Genomic DNA, 26,727 nt, shown 5'->3' with positions numbered 1-26,727 from the left:
GACACGCCCCTCGTATTGCCCAACGTAGTCTGTCTACTATTTCACATCAGAGGGGGTTACGATAGTGCAACAGAAAGGGGGTTATCATAACATCGGAATCGTCGTGTAGCGAGCTCCGTGTTACAGGCGAGGTATTCCAGTATATTTAGTAAAGTGTTTATGCCACGCTGGGATAAACAGCGCCGCCTGTTAGCAGGTGTATTTACAGCTGTCTCTAGCACAGCTGTTTGTTTATCAGTTGCTGATCCTCTGCCATTGTTGGTCCAACTCACCTGGGCTGCCGCGGCCACCGCCGGCGGGGTGACAGCCTAGCGCTGCCGCAGTCGCCGCTATTTCTGGCGGAGTCGCTGTTGCCGTCGCGGGTCGTGTCGGCCGGTCGTTGTCGCGGGTGACAGGAGCTCGGGGAGTGATGTGAGTAACGGATACGGAGGTCGGCATTGTTCTAGTGTAGTGTTCTATTGTCTGACCTGTGGTTTTACCGACTACTCATTGTGGAAATTGAATTTTGAACCATTCCTAAGTGGACTTCGCCTACTTTTGGTAATTCGAACATTATATACATTTAAACTTAATATTTTTATTAAAATCCATATTTTCTATTTATTTACCGCTTATTATCTCATTTTACTTAGGTCGAAGGACAATACTTAAAAACCTTATTTGCATCTCTAGTACACTAGGTTGCTACTTACGTTTCACTCATCTTGTAATTACACTATCAGGTTCATTGCATTTTATTAAGTTTTCAAATTATGAATTTAGAACAGTTATATACTCCATATAGTCTGTACAAGTGTTTAAAATAGCATTCATGAAACTGTTCTAGCTTGCAAAACTTTTATAAAGCGAAAAGTTATATCCTGCAATAAAAAATCATATGTTAAAATATACACAACTGTTTTATAAGCCAAAGTACAAAAAGTACAGTAAGCATACTGTATAACTATTGCTTTATCCTATTTTTAGTTCAGATGATATACTGTTTTAAACATGGAAAGGAAAGCAATAAAAACAAATATACATTTTGGATTGCATGGCACATTATTAAAAGTTTGAAATTTAATTTTGAAATGAGAATTGTGTACAGTAAATTAAGTTTGAAACCAATTTTTAGGCCTTATCGCAGTTTTCATACTTAATGTTCAACAAGTTGTGTGTTTATTGATAAAATTAATGTGCAAATAGTGTTTGTTTTTTAAATACAATTAACAGTTATAATTTACTGTTATCAAACTTACATTTATAAATATAAGATTTCTATGAAAAGAAACACCTTTTAACTTGAGATTCAGATATTATTATAATTATTTAAATTGTTAAATAAAAGATTTCTTTTCGAAAATAATATTATTTTCATTTAATATTGTCGTAAGTCAAAATAGAGTTTAATACATATTAGTATATAGCTTTTTTATGTAAACTATTTTATATTTCGATAAGTAAACTGCAAGTTCTTTGAGAAATATTTAAATTTCGTGAATAAATCCTGAAATTGGATTTATGTTGTATACTACAATTAGTGCAATAAATTAAGAAAACGTCAAGATGATACGTTTAAAAACTGTACGATGCAAAAATGTCTAGATACGTATGCGATTTTAAAAGGATCCTTGGTTTGCATACGAATTCTAGAAATAAAAACATATCTTTCCAACTTGCAAAAGAAAATTATTACAATTACTTTCTTAATTAGATATTTACGCATTCTTACTATTATTATTATTTTTGATCAGGGAATTAACACATTTTAAGAAAATTCACTCTGTAAAGAGTTTGTTTGACTATTAATTGGTAAATGAATATGTATGAAAATACTATACGGGCCCTAATCGTCCTCTTGGTTCTCATGAAAACAACTCAAAGAAAAGTACATTCACAAATTGGTACAGATTCTGGTTATTTAACTGGCAAAATAAACAACCGTACATTTTTTCTCCATTTTCCAATTGCATATAACTGCAGTGATATTTTATAAATTATAATTAAAATTTGATTATACATAGGTGATTTTATCGGTATAATAAAATCAATTGGTACAGTATTCATAACTATATTAGGATTTACTGAGTGAAGTATTTTGAAGTATAGTGTGAAGTGAAAATAGCCCATTAGCTATAGTTGGGGGGGGGGGAGGTTAACAAGTTCAAAAAAGTGAAAAGTTTACAGTCACAGGTCACAAGTCACAAGCTTATCACGTATTTAATTGTTCTTGAAGCAAGGCCATTAGGACATGATACTAATGGCATTAGTGGTAACTCCTCACAGAAAGCAACATAGAAAATTTGTCAACAAATCTCTGTAAAACTGTTATGGATTTGTTTTAATACAAAATTTCAACGGCTTTCATGTGCTGACAAACTTTTATTGGTTGTTTTGAGTTTTGATTAAATTAGTTACACAAGAGATAACTCAACCAATGCTATAAATTGAGGCACAAAAAATATTGATGGCTGGGACTGCTCTCTGTGGAATAAGGGGCTCAGTTAGTAAATATTTGAACGCTAACAATAAAAAACTGTGTGGTACAGTCATAGTTGGACATAGTTATACAAAATGGAACCATCCCACACTACCTCTAATCTGAGATAAATGAGGTCAAAGTTAACAGCTAGTTGTTATTCTATTTATTTTGTGAATAATATGATCTGTATTCTAAATAAAGGACTATATTTTTATTTAGATATTAGATACAATACAATTTACAAACTTCAATTAATTTTTAAAATATGGATTGAAATGTGGATTGGTTCCTTTTGGGTTTTCTGTTAATTAGAGACAAAATATGCCATGTTGTTTGGTTCCTTTTTGTATTTTAATTTAGTTATTTTTAGGAATAATCCAGACAACTTGGTTCTTTTTTTCAAAATTAGTTTTATTTGAAAGGAAATAAAATATTAATCCATTAATAAAAAATATGAATTTTAAAAATTATTTTATCACTTTTGCATAGTAATATAAGTATCAAAAATTAAAAATAACTACTTTAAAACTTCCAGGTAATATTATAAACACCCATAAACAATCTCACTCATCCGGTAAAATTTCAAAACCAGGTTCACCTCCAAAACCATCTATATCATCCTCGACTTGAGGTTCAGCAGTGAGTGAGTGATAAAATCCATGATGGTTCTTTGGGATGAGATGAAACATAGATTTTAAATCTTTTAACTTTGCCTCAGCGATGGGTTTTCCATTAGGCCACAAAGGTACAAGTTGTGTCATATCTATCGTCGACAGCTGACGCCCTCGCCTTCTTTTCGAAATGTTTAGTTCCTGATGGGGTCCATCAAACTTATTGCTAATAAATATAGCCAGAGGGTTTTCTTTCCTAATAAACTATTTTCTCTTGTGTTTAACCAACTGACGTCTCCTTTCTCAACATCCTTTTTTTCTGTTAGTAATACTTTTTTTCAATTTCTGAGCATGAGTTAAAGTCTTCCTTATTCATTCGACAACTGTTAGAGGATTTTTTCTTTTTGCAGTTTTCCATGATACGGAAGTAATTTCAGGACAGTACAAATATTGCTGTCTTTTTAAGACGTTTTCAATTTCTTTCAATTTTCCAAAATCATCGTCGTTTGGAAGAAAACTGTGACCAGGGATCAGATATCTCTGTGTTATTGTTTTCAATGTTGGATGATCCTGGAGGCCAGCTTTGAGCATCAACACTATCTTTATGTTCCGGTTTTGTCCCCCACAGGAGTCACTCCATAAAATCAAATGCTCTGTACCCACAGGTACCTTTCCCCGAATATGTTTTAACATACAGGAGCCAACCTCCTGTGAACCTCTACCTGCCTCACCTTCAACCCAAGTATAACAAATACCCTTTATCAGTCTTCCCTGAATGTATCCCGCAGTTGTTACACACACACAGCTGCCTTTTATAAAACACAATGTTGGTAGCTATGCGAGGAATTGCAGTGTTTTTTGAAGGTCAAATGTTAGGCATTCTAGATTTTCATTAGAAGAAGCAGATTTCATAATCTGTCTTTAGTCTTGTTTGTGCACTTTCTGCCATTTAGTAAGTGCTTGTCATGTTCTCCTTTGGCAACATTCTTCTCTTCTTCAATCATTTTCGGCACTTGTAATCTTGGCTGCGATCACACTTATTGCATGTGTCCTTTTATAAAGATTTAAATTTAAAATTGTAATTTTTGTAGAATATCTTTTTAAATGAGGATAAACTAACAATTTGATCTTCTGAACTATTGTTAAACATAAAGATCGTACATTTTGTTAATCGTCAATTCTGGAGGGTAAGAACAAAAATTTGGTTTCGCCTCTTCGGTAGTGTGAGGTGTATTTTAGGAATTTTTTTCTATACATTCCTTAATATCTTTTATTTTGCATTCTGGAATCGAGTTCCACCCGCCTTGTTTCCCTCGTTGATCAAGCAGTGTTTCAGATTTCATTTTAGATAAGGCTGTGTTGACTCTTTTTGATGATATATGTAATGTCTTGACAAACATCTCCCTGCAGACAACAGTTTTATTTAAACAATAAATACGGGGAAAATTTCTCGGCCTAGATTTTTATTCTTCTTTTACTATTGAGTAGGAACGTTTCTTTGGAACTTCTTTTACTTTCGCATTAATGTACATTGTTTTGGTCATTGTAGTTGCCAAGGTCTTTTAAATTTTTTTCGAACTCCTTGTGACGAATATCAACAGAAACATTCTCTTTGCATTTATAAGGAACTATTATAAGGAACCAAGATGCTTGGTCATCCTTATAAAAGACGTTTTATTAAATTTGCAAAACAGAACCAAGCCATATGGTTTCATGGATATAAATAGTACTGGCATTTTTCAATAAAGAACCAAGCCACTTGGTTTGCATAGGGAAATTATAAAACTCATTAGATAGAAGGAACCAAAACACTTGAATACCTTTTTGTAAAATATAGAATGGTGATAAATAAAAAGGTTGATTTTTCATTATGATTTTTTTACTATTAATACAGCTTCGGATGAGGCTTGGTTCTGTTTTTGCAAAAAATATAGACGTCTGAGCTGAATAGCATCGTAGTCCCTATCTCATAATGCTAAAAATTTGTGGGATGGATCCTTTTTGCATAACTACGTCCCAGTTTATTATTAATATTCGATTTAGAATATATTTACTTAAAAATGTTTTCACTGACTTTCATTGTGGTAAGTTTTATTCTGGAACTACAATTTCCGGGAATAAGTATAAATGTAAGTTAATATGACAGTTTACTTTTTGATGATCTAGTAACATACATTGATTTGAGTAATACTATTCGTTTTGACACATACTGTATTTTAAATGCTGGAAAAAAGTTTGAGAATTAGTGTTTACATGTTTGTTACATAACCACTAACTGTTATGTAACAAGTTAAATTAACGTTAATGTACTCTCCATTTTTAATTATCTCCTGATAATTTTCTTATTCTATAAATAATACAAAGGATCCATAAAGAATAGAACTTGTTAAAAAAAATCTTACAGTAGTTTAAAAACAATTAATTAATACGGGTCCAATAGACAAAAAGCTTTTGTAACATGAGACTCGATTTAACAAAGTTTAAACTAATAAGTAACTAATGAAATTTTGTGATAGTTAAAGCAATTGGTTGTTTGCAGAATAAACACTAATCAATATTCTTTTTAAGAAATGTACTGTTAAGAAGTAGTTAATTCAAGACTACAAATTATGTAATTTAATTGTTGCGTGTAAATAAAACAACATCTGATAAGTTTCATAACGTACCAAACCAAAATCACATGGGTCACTTGACCCAATTCGTATTTAAAATATTTACTCTACATTCAAGATGGCGGAATTAAAATGGTTGCCAAAATAAAAATTACCATTCTGAAAGTTACTTTTATTTTATGAACAAATTCTTAAAACAAACTGATATTTTCGCTATTAAGATCTTTTATATTACATATTTATGCCGACACTGTGTATTAAAGGTTGACTTACCGACTGTAAATTTAAATGTTGTGTTTTATCATGGTACATTTATGGTATTACACAAAAAGTATACAATCTCAATGATTGATAAGCCTACAAACATTAAGTCTGAAGATTTTGAGCAATATTTGCGAAGCTCATAGTCAAAATTAGTGATAACAATGTTGAAAACTTAACTAAAAACTGGATTTTAATAATATTATGTACATTATAATTGTTATTTCAAAAATAATATGAAGCATATCCATGAACAATAATATTAAGGCAATAATAATAAGTAATATTCGCTAATTGATTTTAAAATGTAGCAAACATATTTCAGTAATTGCAATATAGTAATTTTACAAATGATTAAGCCAACAATATTTCATAAAAAAAGTTCTGTGTTAGTTTCTGCCATTGTCATTATACTCAATTTAGGACATGTCTGAGGGAGTGATTTGACATAATAGGCCAGTACAAGATTTTTCATTGGAGAGAACAGTGATTTAAACTAGTTTTCTTTAACATTGTAATTGATATAATTATATTCAAACACCGGAATCACGATTTTGTGTTCGTGTTAATCAAAAGAGTTATAGTAATAAAATTATTAATTACTTATGGTGCAGTAAGTATACATTATTGAGTATTTGAAACTGGATTGTTGCTGTCCTCTATCTCTCGCATTCGACTGCAGACACTTCTGCAGGACCTGTAGACAACACATTTTAGCACCGCGTTGTTTTAATACTATCAGGGAAATGTTCAAAAGTTTAGGGCCTAACAGATTTTTATAAAATATCAAGTTTAATTATATGTGTTTTAAGCTGCAGTTTATTTTAGTGTTATATCTGTGATTGGAAGCAGTGAAGAAATACAGTTGTTTTATTAAAAATGCAATTATTAGTCAAGCAATATGCAAGGAAGTGTAATATGCCTTTTGTACCTCGCCAATAGTGTTCTGACTACAACAGAACAAATACTCTAATGAAGTTGTAAATTGTGATAAGCTTCCAAATATTGAAAATTAAAAATAAATTTAAATTAAAAATTCTTTAATTATGCAGCCAAAGTTATGGCCACATAGCCCTTTCTTACACTTAATCTGTGACATCAAGAAATTAATAAACTGAATATTTCTTTATATGAATAAAAAAATTAAACAAATATTGCTCTTAAATAGCATGGAGATATAACTAGTATAATATTTGAACATGTCAAGGAAAAATCATAAAATAATAAAAATAGGCTAATTAAAACATATTAAATAAAATGATAACTTTAATTTTTCACATTCATCTTTAATCTTACACTCATCCCTCTGCCAGGCCAGGGCGTGGCCCACAGCACCTTCGTCGGTTAACCGCTTAAGATAGTCTACATATCCTTCAGTCTCGCCACACACCGGGAAAGGCTGTCGATGGAAGTAAATGCTTGAGAAAGGACATTCCATAAACTGCAAGCTATGACATGGAATGACATGAAACACCGCAGTCCCGTGCTGGGCCATTCTCAAAACTTACGAGCCAGAACGAGTGCTTCTTAGACCTCCATGAGCGAGTATTCAGAAAAAAATGGAAAACCGCATTATAATACTGAATGAGCTAGTTGTAAAACTTCAATAGATCTTTGCTCTTTTAATTTAAAACTGTTTGCCTAAGATAAGGATCTTAGAATCACTCTTGAGTTGAAGGTTTGAGTTATGTTATAATCTAAAGAATAACTTAATAGCATAAGCGTTCCAAAACATACGATTTCGTTATCATACTTTTATAAGCCATTTATACCTTTTATAAGACAATAAAAGCAGGTCATGATGAATACATGATATTTTTTCACAATATATTCCAGATATTTAAAAATGAACAATAACATTAAGACAATATTCATAAGTAATATTCGCTAATTGATTTTAAAATGTAGCAAACATATTTCAGTAATTGCAGTATAGTAATTTTACAAATGATTAAGCCAACAATATTTCATAAAAAAAGTTCTGTGTTAGTATCTGCTATTGCCATTATACTCAATTTAGGACATGTCTGAAGGAGTGATTTGACATAATAGGCCAGTACAAGGTATTTCATTGGAGAGAACATTGATTTAAACTAGTTTTCTTTGACTTTGTAATTGATGTAAATATATTCAAACACCGGAATTATGATTTTGTGTTCGTGTTAATCACAAGAGTTATAGTAATAAAATTATTAATTACTTATGGTACAGTAAGTATACATTATTGAGTATTTGAAACTGGATTGTTGCTGTCCTCTATCTCTCGCACTCGACAGATCTCACTCTCTCAGACACTTCTGCAGGACCTGCAGACAACACATTTAGCACCGCTTTGTTTTAATACTATCAGGGAAATGTTCAGAAAATATCCGGATTAGACCCAGACTTGGAAATTTCAAATCCGCACTCAAACAACAGTATACTGCAGTATAATTGCATAATAAATATTTTAGTGGAAAACCTATTGTACTATGCCAGAACTCTGGTTCATTTTTAAAATCGTTAAGAAGCATTAAGGGTATCAAATCAGGAATTAAAGTGATTGGGCATTGTGGGTGTGTCAGTTATACAAATGTCTAGACCTGTACGACGTAGTGGCACATCGAGCAAGTCCGTAAAGTTATAAATAGAATGTGGATGGCGTTACCGTTTGTTGTCAATGGTTCTTTAATAGCGAGCGCTTGGTAGGGAAAACAAACCACACTTCCTGGTGCGTGATTCACAGTAACGCGTAAATGTCTGGAGTGACGCGGTCTGTACCCATTACTTGTGCTATTAGCCGGCAGAGCGCTCTAGTCGCGGACCGCCGGAATGGAGGCAGTGATTGATAACAGACAGGTGTACCAACTATTCTTGGTGTATACTAAACTGTCTATTAATATGTGTATTAAGTTAAACAGCCATTATGACATTGCTGCGTGGTGATGCAATATTTCTTCTCTCTGTTTACTTTGCCATTAATATAAACGGTTAGCAGGTTGAAAAAGTACACAAGTACTGTAGGTAGGGAAAGAAATGATTATACGAGCGATGTTACCCAGAACACAGACCTACTTAAATCTCTCGGAACGGATTATTTTATTCCACGCAACCTCTGCATTCCGAGTTGAATTTTATTCTTCCTGCGTTCATAATAAGGAGAGCCTTGAAAGCGATTCACATTAAAGTCGAGTTGCTAGGCCCATATTTACCAAGAACGTCATGCTATATAGACAAAAAAACCAAATAATGACAACATTGAAAGCTTCCTAATTCTAAACTGGTAAACTCATATTGCCTTAATTCCTTCAAAGGAGGGGGTGGCAATATTGTCGAAGAACTAGATTTCTTGTACCGTTACCAATATTTTTTTAATTAAACAAAAAAACTTTAAAATTACATGGATTATGATAAATATAAACCGAATTAAAATTGTCGTGATTGGCTCGGACGGGTCTTATAGCGGAAATAAGAGATATGTTTTATGAACTAAATTATGTTATGTTTTATGTATATTATATTGTACACGTACTATATAATATACATTATTATACTATCAGTCATTGTTATAGACCTAACTATGTGTATAAGTGTAAAATATAAGGCACATAAAGAAATTAAGGTTTTTATAGTATTTAATATAAAACATGTTTTTCACTATGCTTTTCTTATTTTGAATAATCACTAGACTTTCAGTCAGTCTTTCAATGTGAAGTGTGGAATGGTCAGCCCGCCTCTGTACAGCACTTTAATGTGTACCGACATTAGAGATAATGGAAGGGCTTGAGCAACATTAGTGCAGATGTTGGCCTCACTCACACAATAAACTGCTGTATGCCATTCAGTATCTCAACAATTACAATCCTTTCACAGAGTAGCGCTGTGTGAAGTGCGGAATGGTCAGCTCGCCTCTGTACAGCACTTTAATGTGTACCGACATTAGAGATAATGGAAGGGCTTGAGCAACATTAGTGCAGATGTTGGCCTCACTCACACAATAAACTGCTGTATGCCATTCAGTATCTCAACAATTACAATCCTTTCACAGAGTAGCGCTGTGTGAAGTGCGGAATGGTCAGCTCGCCTCTGTACAGCACAGTACTTTAATGTGTACCGACATTAGAGATAATGGAAGGGCTTGAGCAACATTAGTGCAGATGTTGGCCTCACTCACACAATAAACTGCTGTATGCCATTCAGTATCTCAACAATTACAATCCTTTCACAGAGTAGCGCTGTGTGAAGTGCGGAATGGTCAGCTCGCCTCTGTACAGCACAGCACTTTAATGTGTACCGACATTAGAGATAATGGAAGGGCTTGAGCGACATTAGTGCAGATGTTGGCTTCACTCACAAAATAAACTGCTGTATGCCATTCAGTATCTCAACAATTACAATCCTTTCACAGAGTAGCGCTGTGTGAAGTGCAGATTGGTCAGCTCGCCTCTGTACTGCACAGCACTCTTAATGTGCACCGACATTTATTTATTTATTTAACGGCATTGCCATTTTTACAGTGTTTACAAAGTGTGATGCACAACAATTCTATATGGTATTACAATACTGTTTACATGCCTAAAACAATATCAGATAATAAATAATAAATGCTCCAGTATCCATACATACATACATATATAACCAAATAATAATAATAATAGATAAGAATATATAGATAAATATAGATATATAAAATATATAAATAATAATATATAGATGGATATACCCGTAATATATAGATAATAAATAAATACAATATGTATATGTATATACTTACATACCTAACTAAACAACCAACAATAATCAATATTGAATAGATAATGCGCATAACAACAACTACTACTACTACTAGAACAATAACAAGAACAACAACAACAATAATAAATAGTAATAAATAACAATAAATTAAACTCCACAATGCAATACCTAAAAACATAAACATTTTAACCTAGACATAATAAACTAAACAACAAAATAATAAATGTACCCAAATTACAATCATAACAAGTAAATAGTGAAAATATTACATATCAATTGAAGAGGCTCTGGAGACAGTAGCGGAAGCTGGAAATGCTTGAGGGGTAGAAGAAGTCCAGATCTTCAGAAACTGAATTGCCATGCCTCTGTACTCTAATGATAGAGCTGTTCCTCATGTAATTGGTTCGTACAGATGTTGTGACGAAGAGGTTTTGCGATCTTGTGCCGCAGGTTGGTACTCTGAGAGAAATTCTCTGAAGAAGGTCAGGGCAATCGATGTCAGCCGTTACTAGACGCCAAAGAAACAGAATATCACTCATGATACGTCTAGTTTCGAGGGAGGGAAGCTTCATGAGGGCGGGAACATCATCCAGTGGGACTTCTTGGTACCGGTACCCAAGACGGGTCCCGATGAGGCGGAGAAAAACGACGCTGGACCGCCTCCAGAGCGTCCTTTAGGTAGACCTGGTGAGGTGACCATATGACTCCACAGTATTCGAGGTGGGGTCTTACAAGGGTACAATAAAGAATCCTTAATGAATGAGGGTTGGAGAGGGTTCTGGCAAGGCGATGGATAAGACCCAGATTTCGCAGAGCTCTAGAACAAGCCACACCAACATGGCGATCCCAAGTAAGAGACTGTGTAAATATGACCCGAAGGTCCTTAACTTCAGCTGTTCTTCTGAGAGTGGTGTCATTTACAGTGTACCCTCGTATTATGGGAGCTCTGCAACGGTGGAAAGTCAAATTTACACATTTGTCCACGTTCAAGGCCATCTTGTTCTTTATACACCAATCGGCGATGTAATTGATTTGGGTCTGAAGCAGGTCCTGGTCATCCACCGATGCAATCTTCTGATAAAGTTTCAGGTCATCAGCGAATAACAAACAACCACACTTTATAATAGAGGTGACGTCGTGAACAAAGATGTTAAATAATGCTGGACCAAGTAGGGAACCCTGGGGCACTCCGGACGTGGTAATAAAGGTCTTGGACAATGAACCATTATAGCGAACCTGGAGGATTCGTCCACACAAGTAACTGGACAACCACCGAAGCAAACCCCCACCAAAACCGCAAACCTCCAGTTTCCTTACAAGTAAGCAATGGTCAACGCGGTCAAAAGCTTTAGCGAAGTCAAGCTCAATGACATCCACCTGCTTGTGATCGTTGAAAGCGTCAATAATGTCGGATTGGAATACCATGAGGTTGGTAGCAGAGCATCTGCCCCGTCGGAATCCATGTTGGCGGGGGGTGATAATCTGGGAAACTGCAAAGTCAACTCTACTGAGAACTAGCCCCTCACATACTTTGGCAAGAACAGGCAAGATAGCAATAGGTCTGTAGTTTTTTATGTCGTCTGTGGGACCTTTTTTGTGGATAGGAACAATAAAGCTCTTCTTGAGTGCGTCAGGAAAGACTCCAGTGAATAATGATCTATTAAACATCTTGGTGAGTGGATAAGCAAGGAGGTTACAAATATGCTTAATGGCTCAGGAAGGTATGAAGTCAGGTCCACATCCCTTTGAATCGTCCAGACTAAGTAGAGCTTGCCGTACTTCAGGAACATTGAGTACTATTGATGATAATAAGGCAAAGGATGGAGGGGTGAACGGGGGATCATCAGCAACGTCATCATCATGGTTGAAAGCTGCAGAGAAGAAGTCAGCAAAGAGATCAGCTGCAGTTTGGTCTGAAGTTGACGTTATTCCGTCCAATCTAAGGGTTGTGGGAGTAGAGCCACTGCGATTGAGATTCTTTACATATGACAAAAAACTTTTGGATTATACAGGAGGACTTCTTGGATGTGATCTGCATACGCCGTGAAACAGTCCTTGGCTAGGGCCTTGCATTGAGCTCTTACTACGGCAAAACGCTGGTATGTTACTTCGCATCGCGTGGACTTATATTCCTTGTGGAGAGCTTTCTTCAGAAATATTAAGTTCTTTAGATCACGGGAAAACCAGGCTGGAAAGTTGGAAAACCCCCATTTCTTCAAGGGCGAGTGCTTGAGAACAGAATTACTGATGACATTAGAGATAATGGAAGGGCTTGAGCAACATTAGTGCAGATGTTGGCCTCACTCACACAATAAACTGCTGTATGCCATTCAGTATCTCAACAATTACAATCCTTTCACAGAGCAGCGCTGTGTGAAGTGCGGAATGGTCAGCTCGCCTCTGTACAGCACAGCACTTTAATGTGTACCGACATTAGAGATAATGGAAGGGCTTGAGCGACATTAGTGCAGATGTTGGCCTCACTCACACAATAAACTGCTGTATGCCATTCAGTATCTCAACAATTACAATCCTTTCACAGAGTAGCGCTGTGTGAAGTGCGGAATGGTCAGCTCGCCTCTGTACTGCACAGCACTTTAATGTGTACCGACATTAGAGATAATGGAAGGGCTTGAGCGACATTAGTGCAGATGTTAGCCTCACTCACAAAATAAACTGCTGTATGCCATTCAGTATCTCAACAATTACAATCCTTTCACAGAGTAGCGCTGTGTGAAGTGCGGAATGGTCAGCTCGCCTCTGTACAGCACAGCACTTTAATGTGTACCGACATTAGAGATAATGGATGGGCTTGAGCGACATTAGTGCAGATATTAAACCTCACTCAGACAATAAACTGCAATCCTTATAAACAAATAAATAGTATTCATCAGGAATAATTTCTTTGTTAAGGGATTTATTTTCACGGCCGCAAAATATTGTCTAACATATCTAGTTAATTTTTTAGTAGAAATAATTCAGTTTTGGTACTAGCGTTGTGTTAATCAACGAAGTGGCACAAAAATATTCTGTAGGAAGCTGTGCTATATACGTGCTATTGATGATTCTTTTTTTCTAACGATTACTTCAGCCACAACCAATAATTCAATAGTATCATATTTCAAGGTATGTAAGCCATATCACAGATCATGACATGCTTCGATAAGGTTGCAAGCAGAATTTCAAGTGTATATATTATTTTATTCTCAAAATCTTCTGAGGACAATTATAAAAATAAATGGACAAATGACATCTTTGCATACTCCTGGCAGACAACAATGAAATTACACCAGCATAAATTCCATGGTTGGAAATGCACCATAATAGTTACACGTTTATAATCTATAACTCCATTCCTATTCTTTTCCATGTAGACAGGAATTTTTATGCAAAATTTAAAGTCTGCAAATTAAATCTTTCTCATGATATCATGCCACATGATACATTCACATTTTTTTTATCTAAGGTGTGTTCCATAGAAGTTTGTAAATAATAACGGTCTACACACCAAGTCACCTAAAGATGATGTTGTAATCAGAGGTAGTTATACTACGAGTGCACGTGTTATAAATTACGTCACAGATTGATTTAAAAAAAATCTCATATTATTTTACTAAGTTTGATTACAAAAATATGTGTTTATGGTTGCCATCATAGTTATCTACAAAACCAATGTAAAAATATTCGCTAACACAAATTCCATATAGTGACATGCACTATCACCAAACTCGATGTTGCCTATGTAGATATGAAGCTCTCAAGCAAAAATTTTAATCTTTAACAGGTTTCGCTAAAACTTTATGCACAATTTTAAGTTTATATAACATTTAATTCTATTAGTTAGGCTATATGAGTTACTGTCACATGTTAAAATGCCATATTACTGTACTGAGTTTGTTTACAAATGTATTTATCCTGCGATTTTCTCCTAGCCATCTTGGTTATCCATAAGATCAATATGAAAATGTTCGCTAACGATCAGCCAAATTCCATACAGTGATATGCGCCATCATCGAACTCGAAGTTGCCTATATATAAAACATTATTTTAATGTTTTGCTTTGTTCTAAATTCGTACAGTTTTAATACATTGTCCTTAATGTAAATAACTTCATAAACTTTTAAACTACTGATAAGTTCCGACAAGACAACAAATAAAACCAAAGTTGTGCAATAAATACGAGGTTCGAGACAGCTGTTGCAGCCACCAGCTGGCACTAGGTATATAGAAGAATTTAAAAATAAAAGAAAAGTGCGTGTGTATGTCACTGAACTCCTCCTAAACGGCTAGACCGATTTTGACGAAATGTTTTGTGTGTGTTGAAGGGGATTCGAGAATGGTTTAGATTTTCAATTTGTTCCAATTTATATGGTTTATTTAATTAATTTTTATTTATAAATTGTTATTGATGTTGGAGTGTTTTATATTTGATCCGACAGGCTGCGCTAAGACACATAATACAAAGTGAACTGATACTTAACAGCTGTTAACACATTCAGCTGTAGTTCATCAAAGAGACAGAAACATTTGTTTACATTTAAATTTTAGAAAACATTAAATTATTGTACAGTTTTTGATCAGCAGTGAATGCAGATTTCAAAGACGAAGTTATAATCATCAACATTACAATATTACAACACAATCATATGTTTAATTAATTTAAGTAGCTTTTAAAAGTGTTGATATTTATAGCCTTGAAAGCATAGAGTAAGCATACACATATAAAAATTACAACACTTCTTACTTCAATATTTTCTGTAATCACTTTGGAGCACAGAGGTTATCCAGATATAAAAATTGGATGTTTTCGTAAAATATACTTTTAACTGAAATGTTTAGCAAATATTAAGTATGCAGCTTAATTAGTAGGCCTAGCGTAATGCAGGAATTAAAGATAATGTTACTATCTATACTTTGCTACAGATATAAAGACTTTTACAAAACCCAACTTAGATGTTTTTGTAAGAAGTACGCTTCTCAGACCTTTATAGGCTATATGTATATTTTCTTGCCAACAAACTCAACTGTGTCACCACAAATATCTTAGGCCGGATGTATATTACAATGGCTATAAGTATACACTTTTTTTAATATTTTCTTGATCGTGGCAGCATGGCAAACTCAACCATAGCGAAGAAAATATAATTATTTCTAATCAAAAGTACTCACCTACACGCAAAGTAAAATATAGAGCCATTAGCAACTTTGCTTGTCAATTGAAGCTGATAACAGTGGACACTAACATAATACAGTACATAACAAAATAAAAGCTTACTTACATTCCTAAACTGCACAGAATCCTACCATGCATTATATCATTAATTGCTATTGTCTTTAACTTAAGGATTCCTCCACACTAGCCTAAAATAGTTCAATTGTTACTGCAATCGTTGGAGCAATTCAATAACTATCATTGAATGTTGGAGAGAAATTAGAATCTTATAAAAACTGTTTTAACTCTACGACTTCAGTGTCCAAAGCACTGTTCTTTCAACTTAAATCTAAAATGAATCAGAAGATTGGAATAGCTTTGAGTGACTATCAATTATCTCAGGAGTGTTTAGAATGTGATAGAAAAATAATTCGTGAATGTAGTGTACTGTTTTCAACAAGGAATTTCGTGTGGAAACCGCTGGTAACTATTAGTAATTGTATAAGATTTGACTTTTCCTCTTTGCAACATCATTAATGTAAATCCCAATTGAGTAATATGTACTTTTAGAGAAGTAACGTAATATAGAGGTGTCACTGAGGCGCCGACTTAATAAGCCGGATGTCTAACGTGTGCCATTTAGAGGGCAAAAAATAAATATCCATGAATTTTCTATGATTGTATATTGTATATGATTGTGGTGACTCCGACTAAACTACACGAGCCAGTGCCGGGGAGACACGGGTTGGCCTGAGGCCCGGGGCTGAAAGATCGACCACACAGGTGTGCTTCTGGCCACGGCCATCCTGTTGAGTGTTCCGCAGCCGAACAATAGTGGCTCCTACTTCTATTTTCTCCTACAAATCGATTTCATTTTTCATACGTCTGTATTAATCAATTGCTATCGTAATCTAGTTACGTTTAGTTACAGATAGATGAAAGAAGGTGTTTTTACTTTTTTCAGTTATAAAGAAAAATATTACATAATTTTCTGTTGTCGTACTATTTACATTGGCATTGGTTAGGGGGATCAAGCATAGAAAGTTAGTTGAACGTAAAATGAAATTAGTTTATTCACGTAGAGTGAAACATTCACGTGAGTTTCATTCACGTATGATTATGAAAAAAAGCTAAATAGCTATTGGTGGTCAATAAAACAAAATGCAATTTTCCAAGTTAAATTGCCATATATTTTATTGTATCAAATTAATTTACCAATCTGATAGAATACTTACAACCCAATTTTAAAACCTAGTTCTTGTCAAGAATATTCTTTGACTTTAGAATAACGTGAGTTCGTTTCAGCCACTCTCATTACTGCATGGCGAACGGCAAAGGTTTGCACGGTCCACGCGGATAATTGACACTGGCGCGACGCGAAGTGATATCTAACCCACAAACTTTAACTGCATCGTTACTCGTGCTAATCGTTATTGTGAGTTATTTCTTTACTTCAGTTCTTTAAGTGATAGTGTTACGCTTTTTTACAAGTTATTGAGAGCTTATTTATCACAAATTAGTCAGAAAACTAAAATTGACACGTCCATAAATAAAGGCGTGTGATGTAAAATTCCACTAACAAGTGGAAGTACAAAATAGTCATAACTATAATAATAAATAATAATAATAATAAATTATTTATTGCGTAGAACATAAAAACAATGTTATAGCAATCGTCAAGTTTATAGCAATTAATTGTCAACTTTAGACCTAATGACACCATTTCTGCTTCGACATTTCCAGTGACTCCAATTTCAGCCCCATTATCTAGCCAAGAAAGTTATAAAATGCTGAATACATAAAAATCTCTTATCAAAATTGTATCTTCGATTGATATTTAGACACTCACACTCTTGCATTGAAAGGCCACACTGACAGTAAAGGGGTACTTGTAGGACCTTTTGCAGTTGAGGGCAAAATATATCTCTGAACTAAAAGCTACTAATGGCTACTAAGAAAGAGACCGTGGCTTCCTCACGAGAACCAAAATGAATAATAGAGATCCTAGCTTTTGAGGTGATGCGGAAACTAAGGAGTTAAATAAAACTTTGAACTGCCGTGTCCAGTGTTATGATTGGACTGATAGTATGATAGGGCACATGAGAGGACTCAGGATCGAATAAATGAACTGGAATCACGTGCAGCATTTTAATCATTCATTGAATGTAGCTGTTATTGGTGCTACTGAGGCTGTACCAGAATTCAACAATGAACTACAAAATTTCCATGACCTTCATTAAAAAAACTCAGCCAAAAGAAATGACTTTTATACTTCATTATAAAATAGAATAACAATCCTGGTCGAATAAAAACACGTATCTAAAACCTTCATTACTCACAAGATGGACAGTAAAATTAAAATCTTTACAAGCAGTCGATTTACTTAATGAATCTATCTTAAGTGTCTTTGAAGACCAAAACAGAAGATCTCAGATCTTTAAAGCGATTTGCTTGCTAATTTTTTAAAAATTATAGAACCCTTTCGCTTGGGAATCCAAGTCTTGATTTTTGGAACTTCCTTGGAAATAAGTGATATCAACATATTCCATGTCTTTGTCCAAGGTAATCGTGTGAAATCTCGTTTAACAGCATTTATGACAGATAAGAGGTTTCACGAACTTTAAAGCAAAATGAATAAACGAACAGTGGATATGGATATGTTTCCTGTAACCCTGTTCCTGTGCTAAAATAACCTTTTTGCCTTGAAAAACAATGTACTAAGGAGATTGTATCATCTTGCCATCTTGTTCACACATAAAGATGTTGCTAGAAGTGTAAATGATCAGCTAATCGCAATTTACTAGTAAAGTTGAAACTCGTACATTGGTTTTTGGGAACTACAAGAATAAAATATTTGTTTGTGGCTATATTTCTTACAGGTAACATGGTTGTGCTATTGATTCTTTTTTATATGTGGCTATAAACTGGTTTAATATTTCTCAATATATTTTAATTTGAAGAAATAAACTTAAATTCCAAACATTTTTAAAAAAACCCCTGTGTGTGAGGAAAATCATCCACGTTTCAAACTAATAAAACACGGAGTTTTGACAAAAAAACTTGTTTCAGAACATCAGGTTTAAACTTTCCCGGGGGAGGACCCTCCTAGTTTTTTCCTGACCCACAAGAAACATTTCGTTCCGCTGCCGCTGATTTGAAAGGTAACAGGTTCTCGATATTTGACTTTTTTATATGTTACAAAAATAGAAAATTATGTTTCTACAATTGGCACAAACACAAAAAATATGTTAGGTCCAAAAAATATGAAAATATAACGATAAGCAATACGAAAATTAAAAACAAACTAATGTATAGCAATTCACCGACTTACCAAATTCAAAGTTAACCTCAGAATTAGATGTACGACAAAAAAGCTCAAGCATTTAACTGAGACTTGTTTTTAGTTAGAAAAGGAACCAACCATGTTAATGCATGAAACAGGTGCGTTGAACATGTAATACGACAGGTATCAGAGAAGAAGAGAGACAGGAAATGTTTATATTTTTTAATGGGAAACTCTTTTGACGCACTGACTGCGTTGGACGCAGCTTACTTATATCCCCGCAGTCCTAAAGTCGGTACATATTATCAGTGTCACAGTGAAGGTGTTTTTTTATAGCATTCTTAAGAAGGTAATAGTCAAGAGATCATCATCTCTACAGGTCCATAGTTAAATCAGAATCATTAAATGGTTTTGAATTCAGACATAAATGTATACGTTAAATGACCAGTACTGTATTTATTTGTTAAATTAAAACTACTGATCCGATCTCTTACAAGTCTTTCTCAGCTCAACCATTCCAAAATGAACGGCATACGTACACTGATTTTGTACGAACATGTAAGTGAAGCTCCACATCAGATGTCCTTGGATAAGAAACAGCCGTTTTGAATCAGCTCAGTTTTAATTATCTAGATATTCACTTCAGGATATCTGAATTCTATTAATCAGAGTCTGAAATTATTAATACATTGACTGCGGTGGACACAACTTATTGCTATACCGGCTGTCCTAAAGTCGGTACATGACTAGTGTCGCAGTGTAAGTGTTAATGGAAAACATCTGTTTCAGACTATGGTACGTTTGCAGAGTCCACTTTTTTTGTTAATCTTATAGTTTAATCTGTTAGTGTCATCGGTTTAATATTAACCTTAATAATATTTACTGTTATTTACAGAACCATGTTATCATAAATGTAACTTACGATAAAGGTATATGAAAATTCAATCTTTTTATAATATTTTGATATTTATCACCGCGGTTTACACATTACTAATCTGAATACGCCACTGTTTTGTAGGAATAATCTTCTTGTAGTCCCTGAAAGTGAGAGCCAGTGAGTTAATTCTGGGAGTTTGCTGATACTCTCATATTTGTTGATTCGAACTGAGTCTTCAGACAAATTTGGATTTAGTGCAGTAGAGCATCAGCACAGAAGTTGATATTAAACCAATCAAATGAAACCCTTTTCTCTTTTAAAAACAAATTTAAATCACCGGTACACAGGTCTAAATTTACTTCGTAAAAATAAACGTCTCCCCGACAATCTGCTTCTATAATATGTTATATCAAGACATGGTGTTCCAATTTACATCGGGACCAAAATAGTCATTCTGTCACAATAGTAAAGTTTTCGTTCCTATTGGAAAAAACAATGAGTCCGGTTGTGTTACTGCGTTTACTGCTCACATAGGTTTTATTCATAGCTGTGAAGGATATACATTATAGTCTTAATTTTTCTTGGCTTTGGATAATTGGATTACGTTACGTGTAATATTTTCTAAAAATCGAATCCAACGAATGTTTGGTTGGATCTTTAATTTAATTTTAACTTGAAATTTTAACTAATATGATCAGTTAATGTTTATGTAATTACACTACGTTCACTGAAATAATATTGTGCACTTTTGGATTATATGGCACGGAAACGTGCCGAAGAAAGGAGTAGATATCAGGATGAGAACAAAAACAATTATTAACAATTAAAGTAAACTAGATGCTAATTTATAATTAACTAGATTAGATTGCTAGTGTTGATGTTAAAACCATTAGGGCTCAATTTCTGTCTCTAGAAAGCAGCATTTTCTAGTGAGTAAAAATAACCCTCTAAATATACTGGGCGTTCACTGACCTCCTCTGTCCATTCGTGTCATTTCAGTTATATTTATCTCATTCACAAATATCAAGATTCCTGGAAGTATAGTATTAATTATGTTCGTATATAATCTGGCTTGTCTGGGTCACTTTGGTTGTTATTCCTGTTTTGGGACCTCCCCGAGATCTCTCAACTAGAGATTGCGTTATTTATATTGTAAAACCGTTGTTAGCAATCAATATATGAAAACATGTGACCTTTAAACACCTGCAAGGCATAGCGTACTGTGAGGCCTTACTCACAAGAATGATTAAGTTATAGTTATATATTTTGCAAACACTAGTAAATATAAATATTACGGTACTTAGTTTAGTATATTTATTTCTTCTGTTTGGTTTAAATTCTGTGACTGTGGCCAAATGTGTTGCTATAGGATTTATCTTGTTTTTTTTCTGACGCAAGATATATTTTACCTCATAACTTTTTGAAATTTTTATACTTAATCAGTCATATGCCAGAATATCATTACCGGTTTGGCTTCTTCTCTAAAATATATCAACTGTTTGTACAATACCAGTTTTTATAAAAATACGTGCTTGATTCCTTTTCAAAAATCTATATTGAAAAACCATTAGTTGTTTCAAAGAAACAGCACTATGTACATTACTGTTCACACATATACTGAATATACATCAATACTCTTCAGCATGATGTTATAAATAACGCACAAAAGACACCTGTTGTTAAATTACTTAGGAATAATACTTAACACGATATCCACTTAATCAAAATGTGCCCAAATATCGTTTGGTCATAGAGATAAGCTCAGGCATGTGTATGTTGTGGAGGAGCGGCACGTATGTTATGGTAACAGCTGAGTGCTTGTTCTAGTGGGGTTCCACTTCACTTAAGATCTACTTGTACCTCGATTGAGGGAACTTTTGACTCAAATCGAGTATAGTGGTTGTACTCTACGTTTCTCTTGATAATCCTTGGTTATAATTAATTAATTAAGAAATATCCTCTTCTAAAAATGTGTCTTCCCTATCTTGTTCCAACAATTAAGTAACTACGACACGTGATCTAAAATTACATTGAATTTAATAAACAACCTTCCATGCTAGCCCTCAAAAAGGTGGAAATTTTTAAACTGATGTAATCATAAATACTCGTAGTTATGCTAATAGTATAAGTAGACTAGTAGTAGCAATATATTGGCCTGTAAAATTATGTTATACATAATTATGTTAGTCGTATAAGTTTAAGGAAATAAAGAATTTTCAAATCAGTTTTTATTATTAAATATACAGTTATGGGAATAGGAGGATATCTTTGTTTACTGTACCCACAGAAAATAATGAATAACATTATCATATATAAAATTTAAATAGAGTTCTACGAGAAATATAAAACTATATATAAATGCAATTGAAGCTAACAAATCAGTCACACGTAATTTATTGCTACTCAATTTATTTTACCAGTTTCAATGTTTTCGTAGAGACAGGAAAGACTACATGTAGTGAAACTTAAGACTTTGTTAGGCTTACTTTACACAGACGGTGTTTTGAAAGCGGGACAGTTGAGTTATTATGAAATGTGGGATAAAATCTCGGGAGTAATGCTTTACAAAAATGTCGTGCCACAGAATAGGTTATTGCTTCTGCTCAACTGTCTTTGTTTCAATGATTATGTCACACGAGATGAACATGATTGGTTTGCATGGTAAACAAATTACCAGCGACAGACCAACATCAACCTACGGTGAGTAAAAAGTCCTGAATCTATAGGCCAGGATGTGGTCCCTCGTCATTAGTTTGGGGATTTTACTACTGACGATTAATTTGTTTATATCAATACGTGTCGCAGATATACAGCAACTTAATATATCTTGACAATAGTGGAAAAAATAGAAAAAATAAAAAAACTATTTTCAAAATGGATTATTACAATCTACGATAAATTAAGTGCATTCTTGGAATTTGTTTTTGGCCATCCAATGCCCCTTGCAAACGGTCACCAATGCAAGAAGCAACCACGCTCGACGTTGCATAATCTGGTTATCTTGGTAAAAACCGTTGTACCCGCTACACTGCACCATTGGCATTGGCAAAGGAAATACCAAAGAATAAAGTCCAAAGACAGAAAGGCAAAAACATTCTGTATACAATTTTATTTAACAATTTGCACAGTATATAAAAATGACATGGTGCCAAATTCGGTTTAAACTATTAAACTGGGTTTTCAAACTTTTTATTTAAGTATATTAATATTTAAATGTTTTGATATTATACAGCTGATTTAGTATTTTGTAAATGTTTACAAATCCAAATTACGTGGTTTCAACGTGACCCTCAAAATCTATTGTTAGGTTAGATGGATTTACTAGCAAAATTGTGTCTATTATTAATTTGGTTTACAAATGCTAACTCTAAATCGACCTTAATACCCAGTGTCAACCAATCGTACAAGTTTAGCCAAAAGGCTCGTGAAGACGCGCTTATAGTTACAACACCCCGAGACAATCCGTACGCTGTGATGGTTGTGAAGACGAATACTTACGGTGGGATCATGATACAGGAAGGATTGTGCTCAGGCTCTCTGCTGACCCCTGACTGGGTTCTGACTGCCGCGCATTGCCTCTACAAGAATGACTTGAGTTGCGAGAGACATCACGCGTTCCTAATCTACGCTGGAGGTAATTCACTGGGGGAACTTACAGGAATGGCCTCGATGCCTGAAGGAGCCCAAACGTCTAATAGTTTCTCGGCTTTAACTCACCCAAAATACAAGAACCTTGAGACCTACTACGATATCGCTCTAATAAAGGTAAAGTTTCGTTTTAAATTATCAAGCGTCATTGGGACCATACCTATAGCGACTCAACCGTGGGTGGAAAAGGATTATGTTTCTTGCAAAACGACGGCGTTTGGGTTGGCTTACTCGGAAAAACTTACTCCAAATTTAGATTTTACGAGGAAAACTCAAAGGTCCCTGGTTTCAATGTGCAAGTGTCGCAGAACATTAAAAAAGTTAACCGGTACTTCTGACTGGTTATGCTCCATGCCCGAAGAAGACTATGGCATATGTTGGGGGGATTCTGGTGGGGGGTTGGTCTGTGACGGGAAAATAGTGGGGGTCAACACTCTTATAATGCATGTGAAAAATATTGACAAGTGCAAATTTGGAGCAGAGAAGCCTAAGTGTGGCTCCAAGAACACGATGAGCATGTTCACAGAAGTCTGCAACCATGCACGATGGATATATTCGCACGTCAGGACACTCAATAGAACCCACTTTTCTAAAGAGTGTTGGGAGTGGAGAAGCCATGCTAGTATGTCAGCACCACAAATGATTTTCATAATATATGTTGTCTCAATTCAGTGGATTTTATGAAATGCTATATTATTTTATTTGTGATGGGATTAATTAATTACGATTAAGTATATGTTTTGTTAAATGCGTAATTGAATTTTGAGTTTAGTTCAAGTTAACCTTCCTTTTATTGCAGCGTCTGATATCTGACGCTTTCTCAAACTTTACACCTGGAATCTGGAATCATTTTTGTATGAAAGGATCAAAAGAAAGTCGACGACGATGAAGCTCAAAACGAAACATTTATATCGTTTCGACATCAGAGACACCTATAAATAGTTGAAGTGGTAGTCTCGTTGTCTAATCAGGTACACACTTGAGTGCACTACGATGTGATAGACACGATATCTAAGCACGGTGGAGCAACCGAGTTTTCTACACATAACGTAGTTATGGTAGGAAGGGTTAATTAAATTAAATTTTGAATTTGAATTGATTTTTTTATTTATTCAATTGTGTACCTGATGAGACAATGAGACTACCATTTCACCTATTTATAGGTGTCTCTGATGTCGAAACGATGTAAATGTTTCGTTTTGAGCTTCATCGTCGTCAACTTTTTTTGGATCTCTTTAGACGAACATGGCTTCAGATTCCGAGTCGAGTCTGAGACAGCGTCAGATACCAGACGCTGCAATAAAAGGAAGGTGAACTAGAACTAAACACAAAATTCAATTGCATCAACCCTTCCTACCATAGCTACGTTATGTGTTCGCAATACGTAATAGTCGGAATTTTAATCATTAATTAACTTGAGGGTGATTTTATAATCATAAATAGTAAGAAACAATGCTTTATAGATTAGTTCATAGTAACGGAATTACTCTATTCGCAGTGCAGTGGAACTTTAAATATACGAAGGTTAAGGAATTAATAATTATAGACAAACACGTATTATAGAAAAAACTTGTTAAATTGATGTAAAATATGACTAGTTGTAAAATGAAATCTGCTTAAAACAATCCAAGTTAAGATATCTCCATGGGGTCAGTCATCAAAAATTGAAGCTCCTAGGTCTGGCCATCGGATCGTGGGGCAGAGAACAATGTTCCCGTAAAACAGATGATGTACATTTTCTATGATTTGTAGAATTTCTCTATATAGTTTTGTAAGTTATTATGAACTAGCCTACAGTATTCGTATGTATTCATGAACATCATGGTGGGTTGATTCCGGGAACAAACTTTAGAGATGTATTATTCATACACCAACAAATGTTTCGTATTTTGTATGAGTTCACCCTACGTAAAATGCATCAGGTCAGAAATATTGATAATATTGGCTGATAACTGTGATTGGATACGTTCCTACTATTTTGTTAGCACAACAACTCATTAACGTTAATTTTTCAATGTTAGCTGAATTCATCTAATAAATGTAATTATCAAATCCTGTATCTTCAGGAAACGGTAGGAACATAAAAATTTAGTTCTGATTCAACATCTGAATAGAGCGGAAATAAGGGAAGCCGTTCAATCAAAAGAAAATATAATGTCATATGTAAGCGGTTTACAGGAGGCCTGGGATTGCCACATAAAGCACCCTCCTGACTTGCGGAAAGTAAGGTGAAGGTTCTGACTCTAAACTGCCACTTTTTCTTTTCATGTGTTATTTTTAGAGGCAGATCTCTGCCATTACACTTTAATTGATTTTTTATTTCGTTTGTTTTTGAAACTAATAATAAAATTATGACACATCCACAATATTGTAGTAAGGGTTTTAGGATTACGTGTTTTATAAAATAAATAAAACTGTATAACTAATTATTATTATTGTGTAACAGTCTGTTGTTCCTTGTTTCTAGTAATCTATTAATTTCTGAACTGGTGTTCTATATACTAATAAATAATTTATATACTGATGAAACCATCCTAGAATTATAAAATAAATTAAATTTTAACCGTTTTGGATGTCTATTGGTTAAATGATAAATGCATTAGCAACTATTTAATCAAAAAATATTGAGATTTAAAGATTATTTGAACTAAAAATACTTTCGCCAAATGTTTATTTTTCAAAAATCTGTTGTTTATTTTATCAGACAACAAAATCTGATACGCACTCTTTACTTATAAAGCATTTAATATGTGGCACAAATGTAGTAAATGCGTCATTTTCTTAAACTTTGATAAAACTACAGGTGTATATACTACAACAAATTGTAAGTAACAATTGAAATGTTTTGTTACATTCTGTTTTGTTTAATTAAAAAACTACATTTTTGTATGTCTGCCTGTCTGTATATCTGTACGTCTGTAAGCACGATATCACAAGAAAAAACTTACCTATGGTCTTGGAATTTTCCATAATGCTCCTTCATGTTTATTTAGGAAACACCGAATACAATGATGGTTATTTAGCTGAGTGTTAGCAAACACTTTTACAATGGGCTTGTGGGTAACCTAGTTTAACACGAGGAAAGAGC

The 26,727-nt window shown here is 34.2% G+C and overlaps 2 protein-coding genes across 2 annotated transcripts in view; both read left to right on the top strand.

The window, feature by feature from the left end:
- Positions 1 to 267: 267 nt before the first annotated feature.
- Positions 268 to 26,727, top strand: part of LOC124360104 — a 73,800-nt gene continuing 47,340 nt past the window's right edge. Inside the window, exon 1 of the mRNA XM_046813462.1 lies at positions 268 to 540. The gene's annotated coding sequence lies outside the window, so the exon portion shown is untranslated. The remainder of the gene's footprint in view (positions 541 to 26,727) is intronic.
- On the top strand, positions 23,255 to 24,338 carry LOC124360618 (kallikrein-7-like). Its single transcript, XM_046814385.1, has one exon. The coding sequence runs from the start codon at positions 23,304 to 23,306 to the stop codon at positions 24,321 to 24,323; it is 1,020 nt and encodes a 339-aa protein (XP_046670341.1). The 5' UTR covers positions 23,255 to 23,303; the 3' UTR covers positions 24,324 to 24,338.

This window comes from Homalodisca vitripennis, chromosome 1, assembly GCF_021130785.1.
Source record: "Homalodisca vitripennis isolate AUS2020 chromosome 1, UT_GWSS_2.1, whole genome shotgun sequence".
In the NCBI taxonomy this organism is placed as follows: Eukaryota; Metazoa; Arthropoda; class Insecta; order Hemiptera; family Cicadellidae; genus Homalodisca; species Homalodisca vitripennis.
Note: the sequence above shows the minus strand (reverse complement) of the source record. Positions and strands in the feature narration are given on the sequence as shown.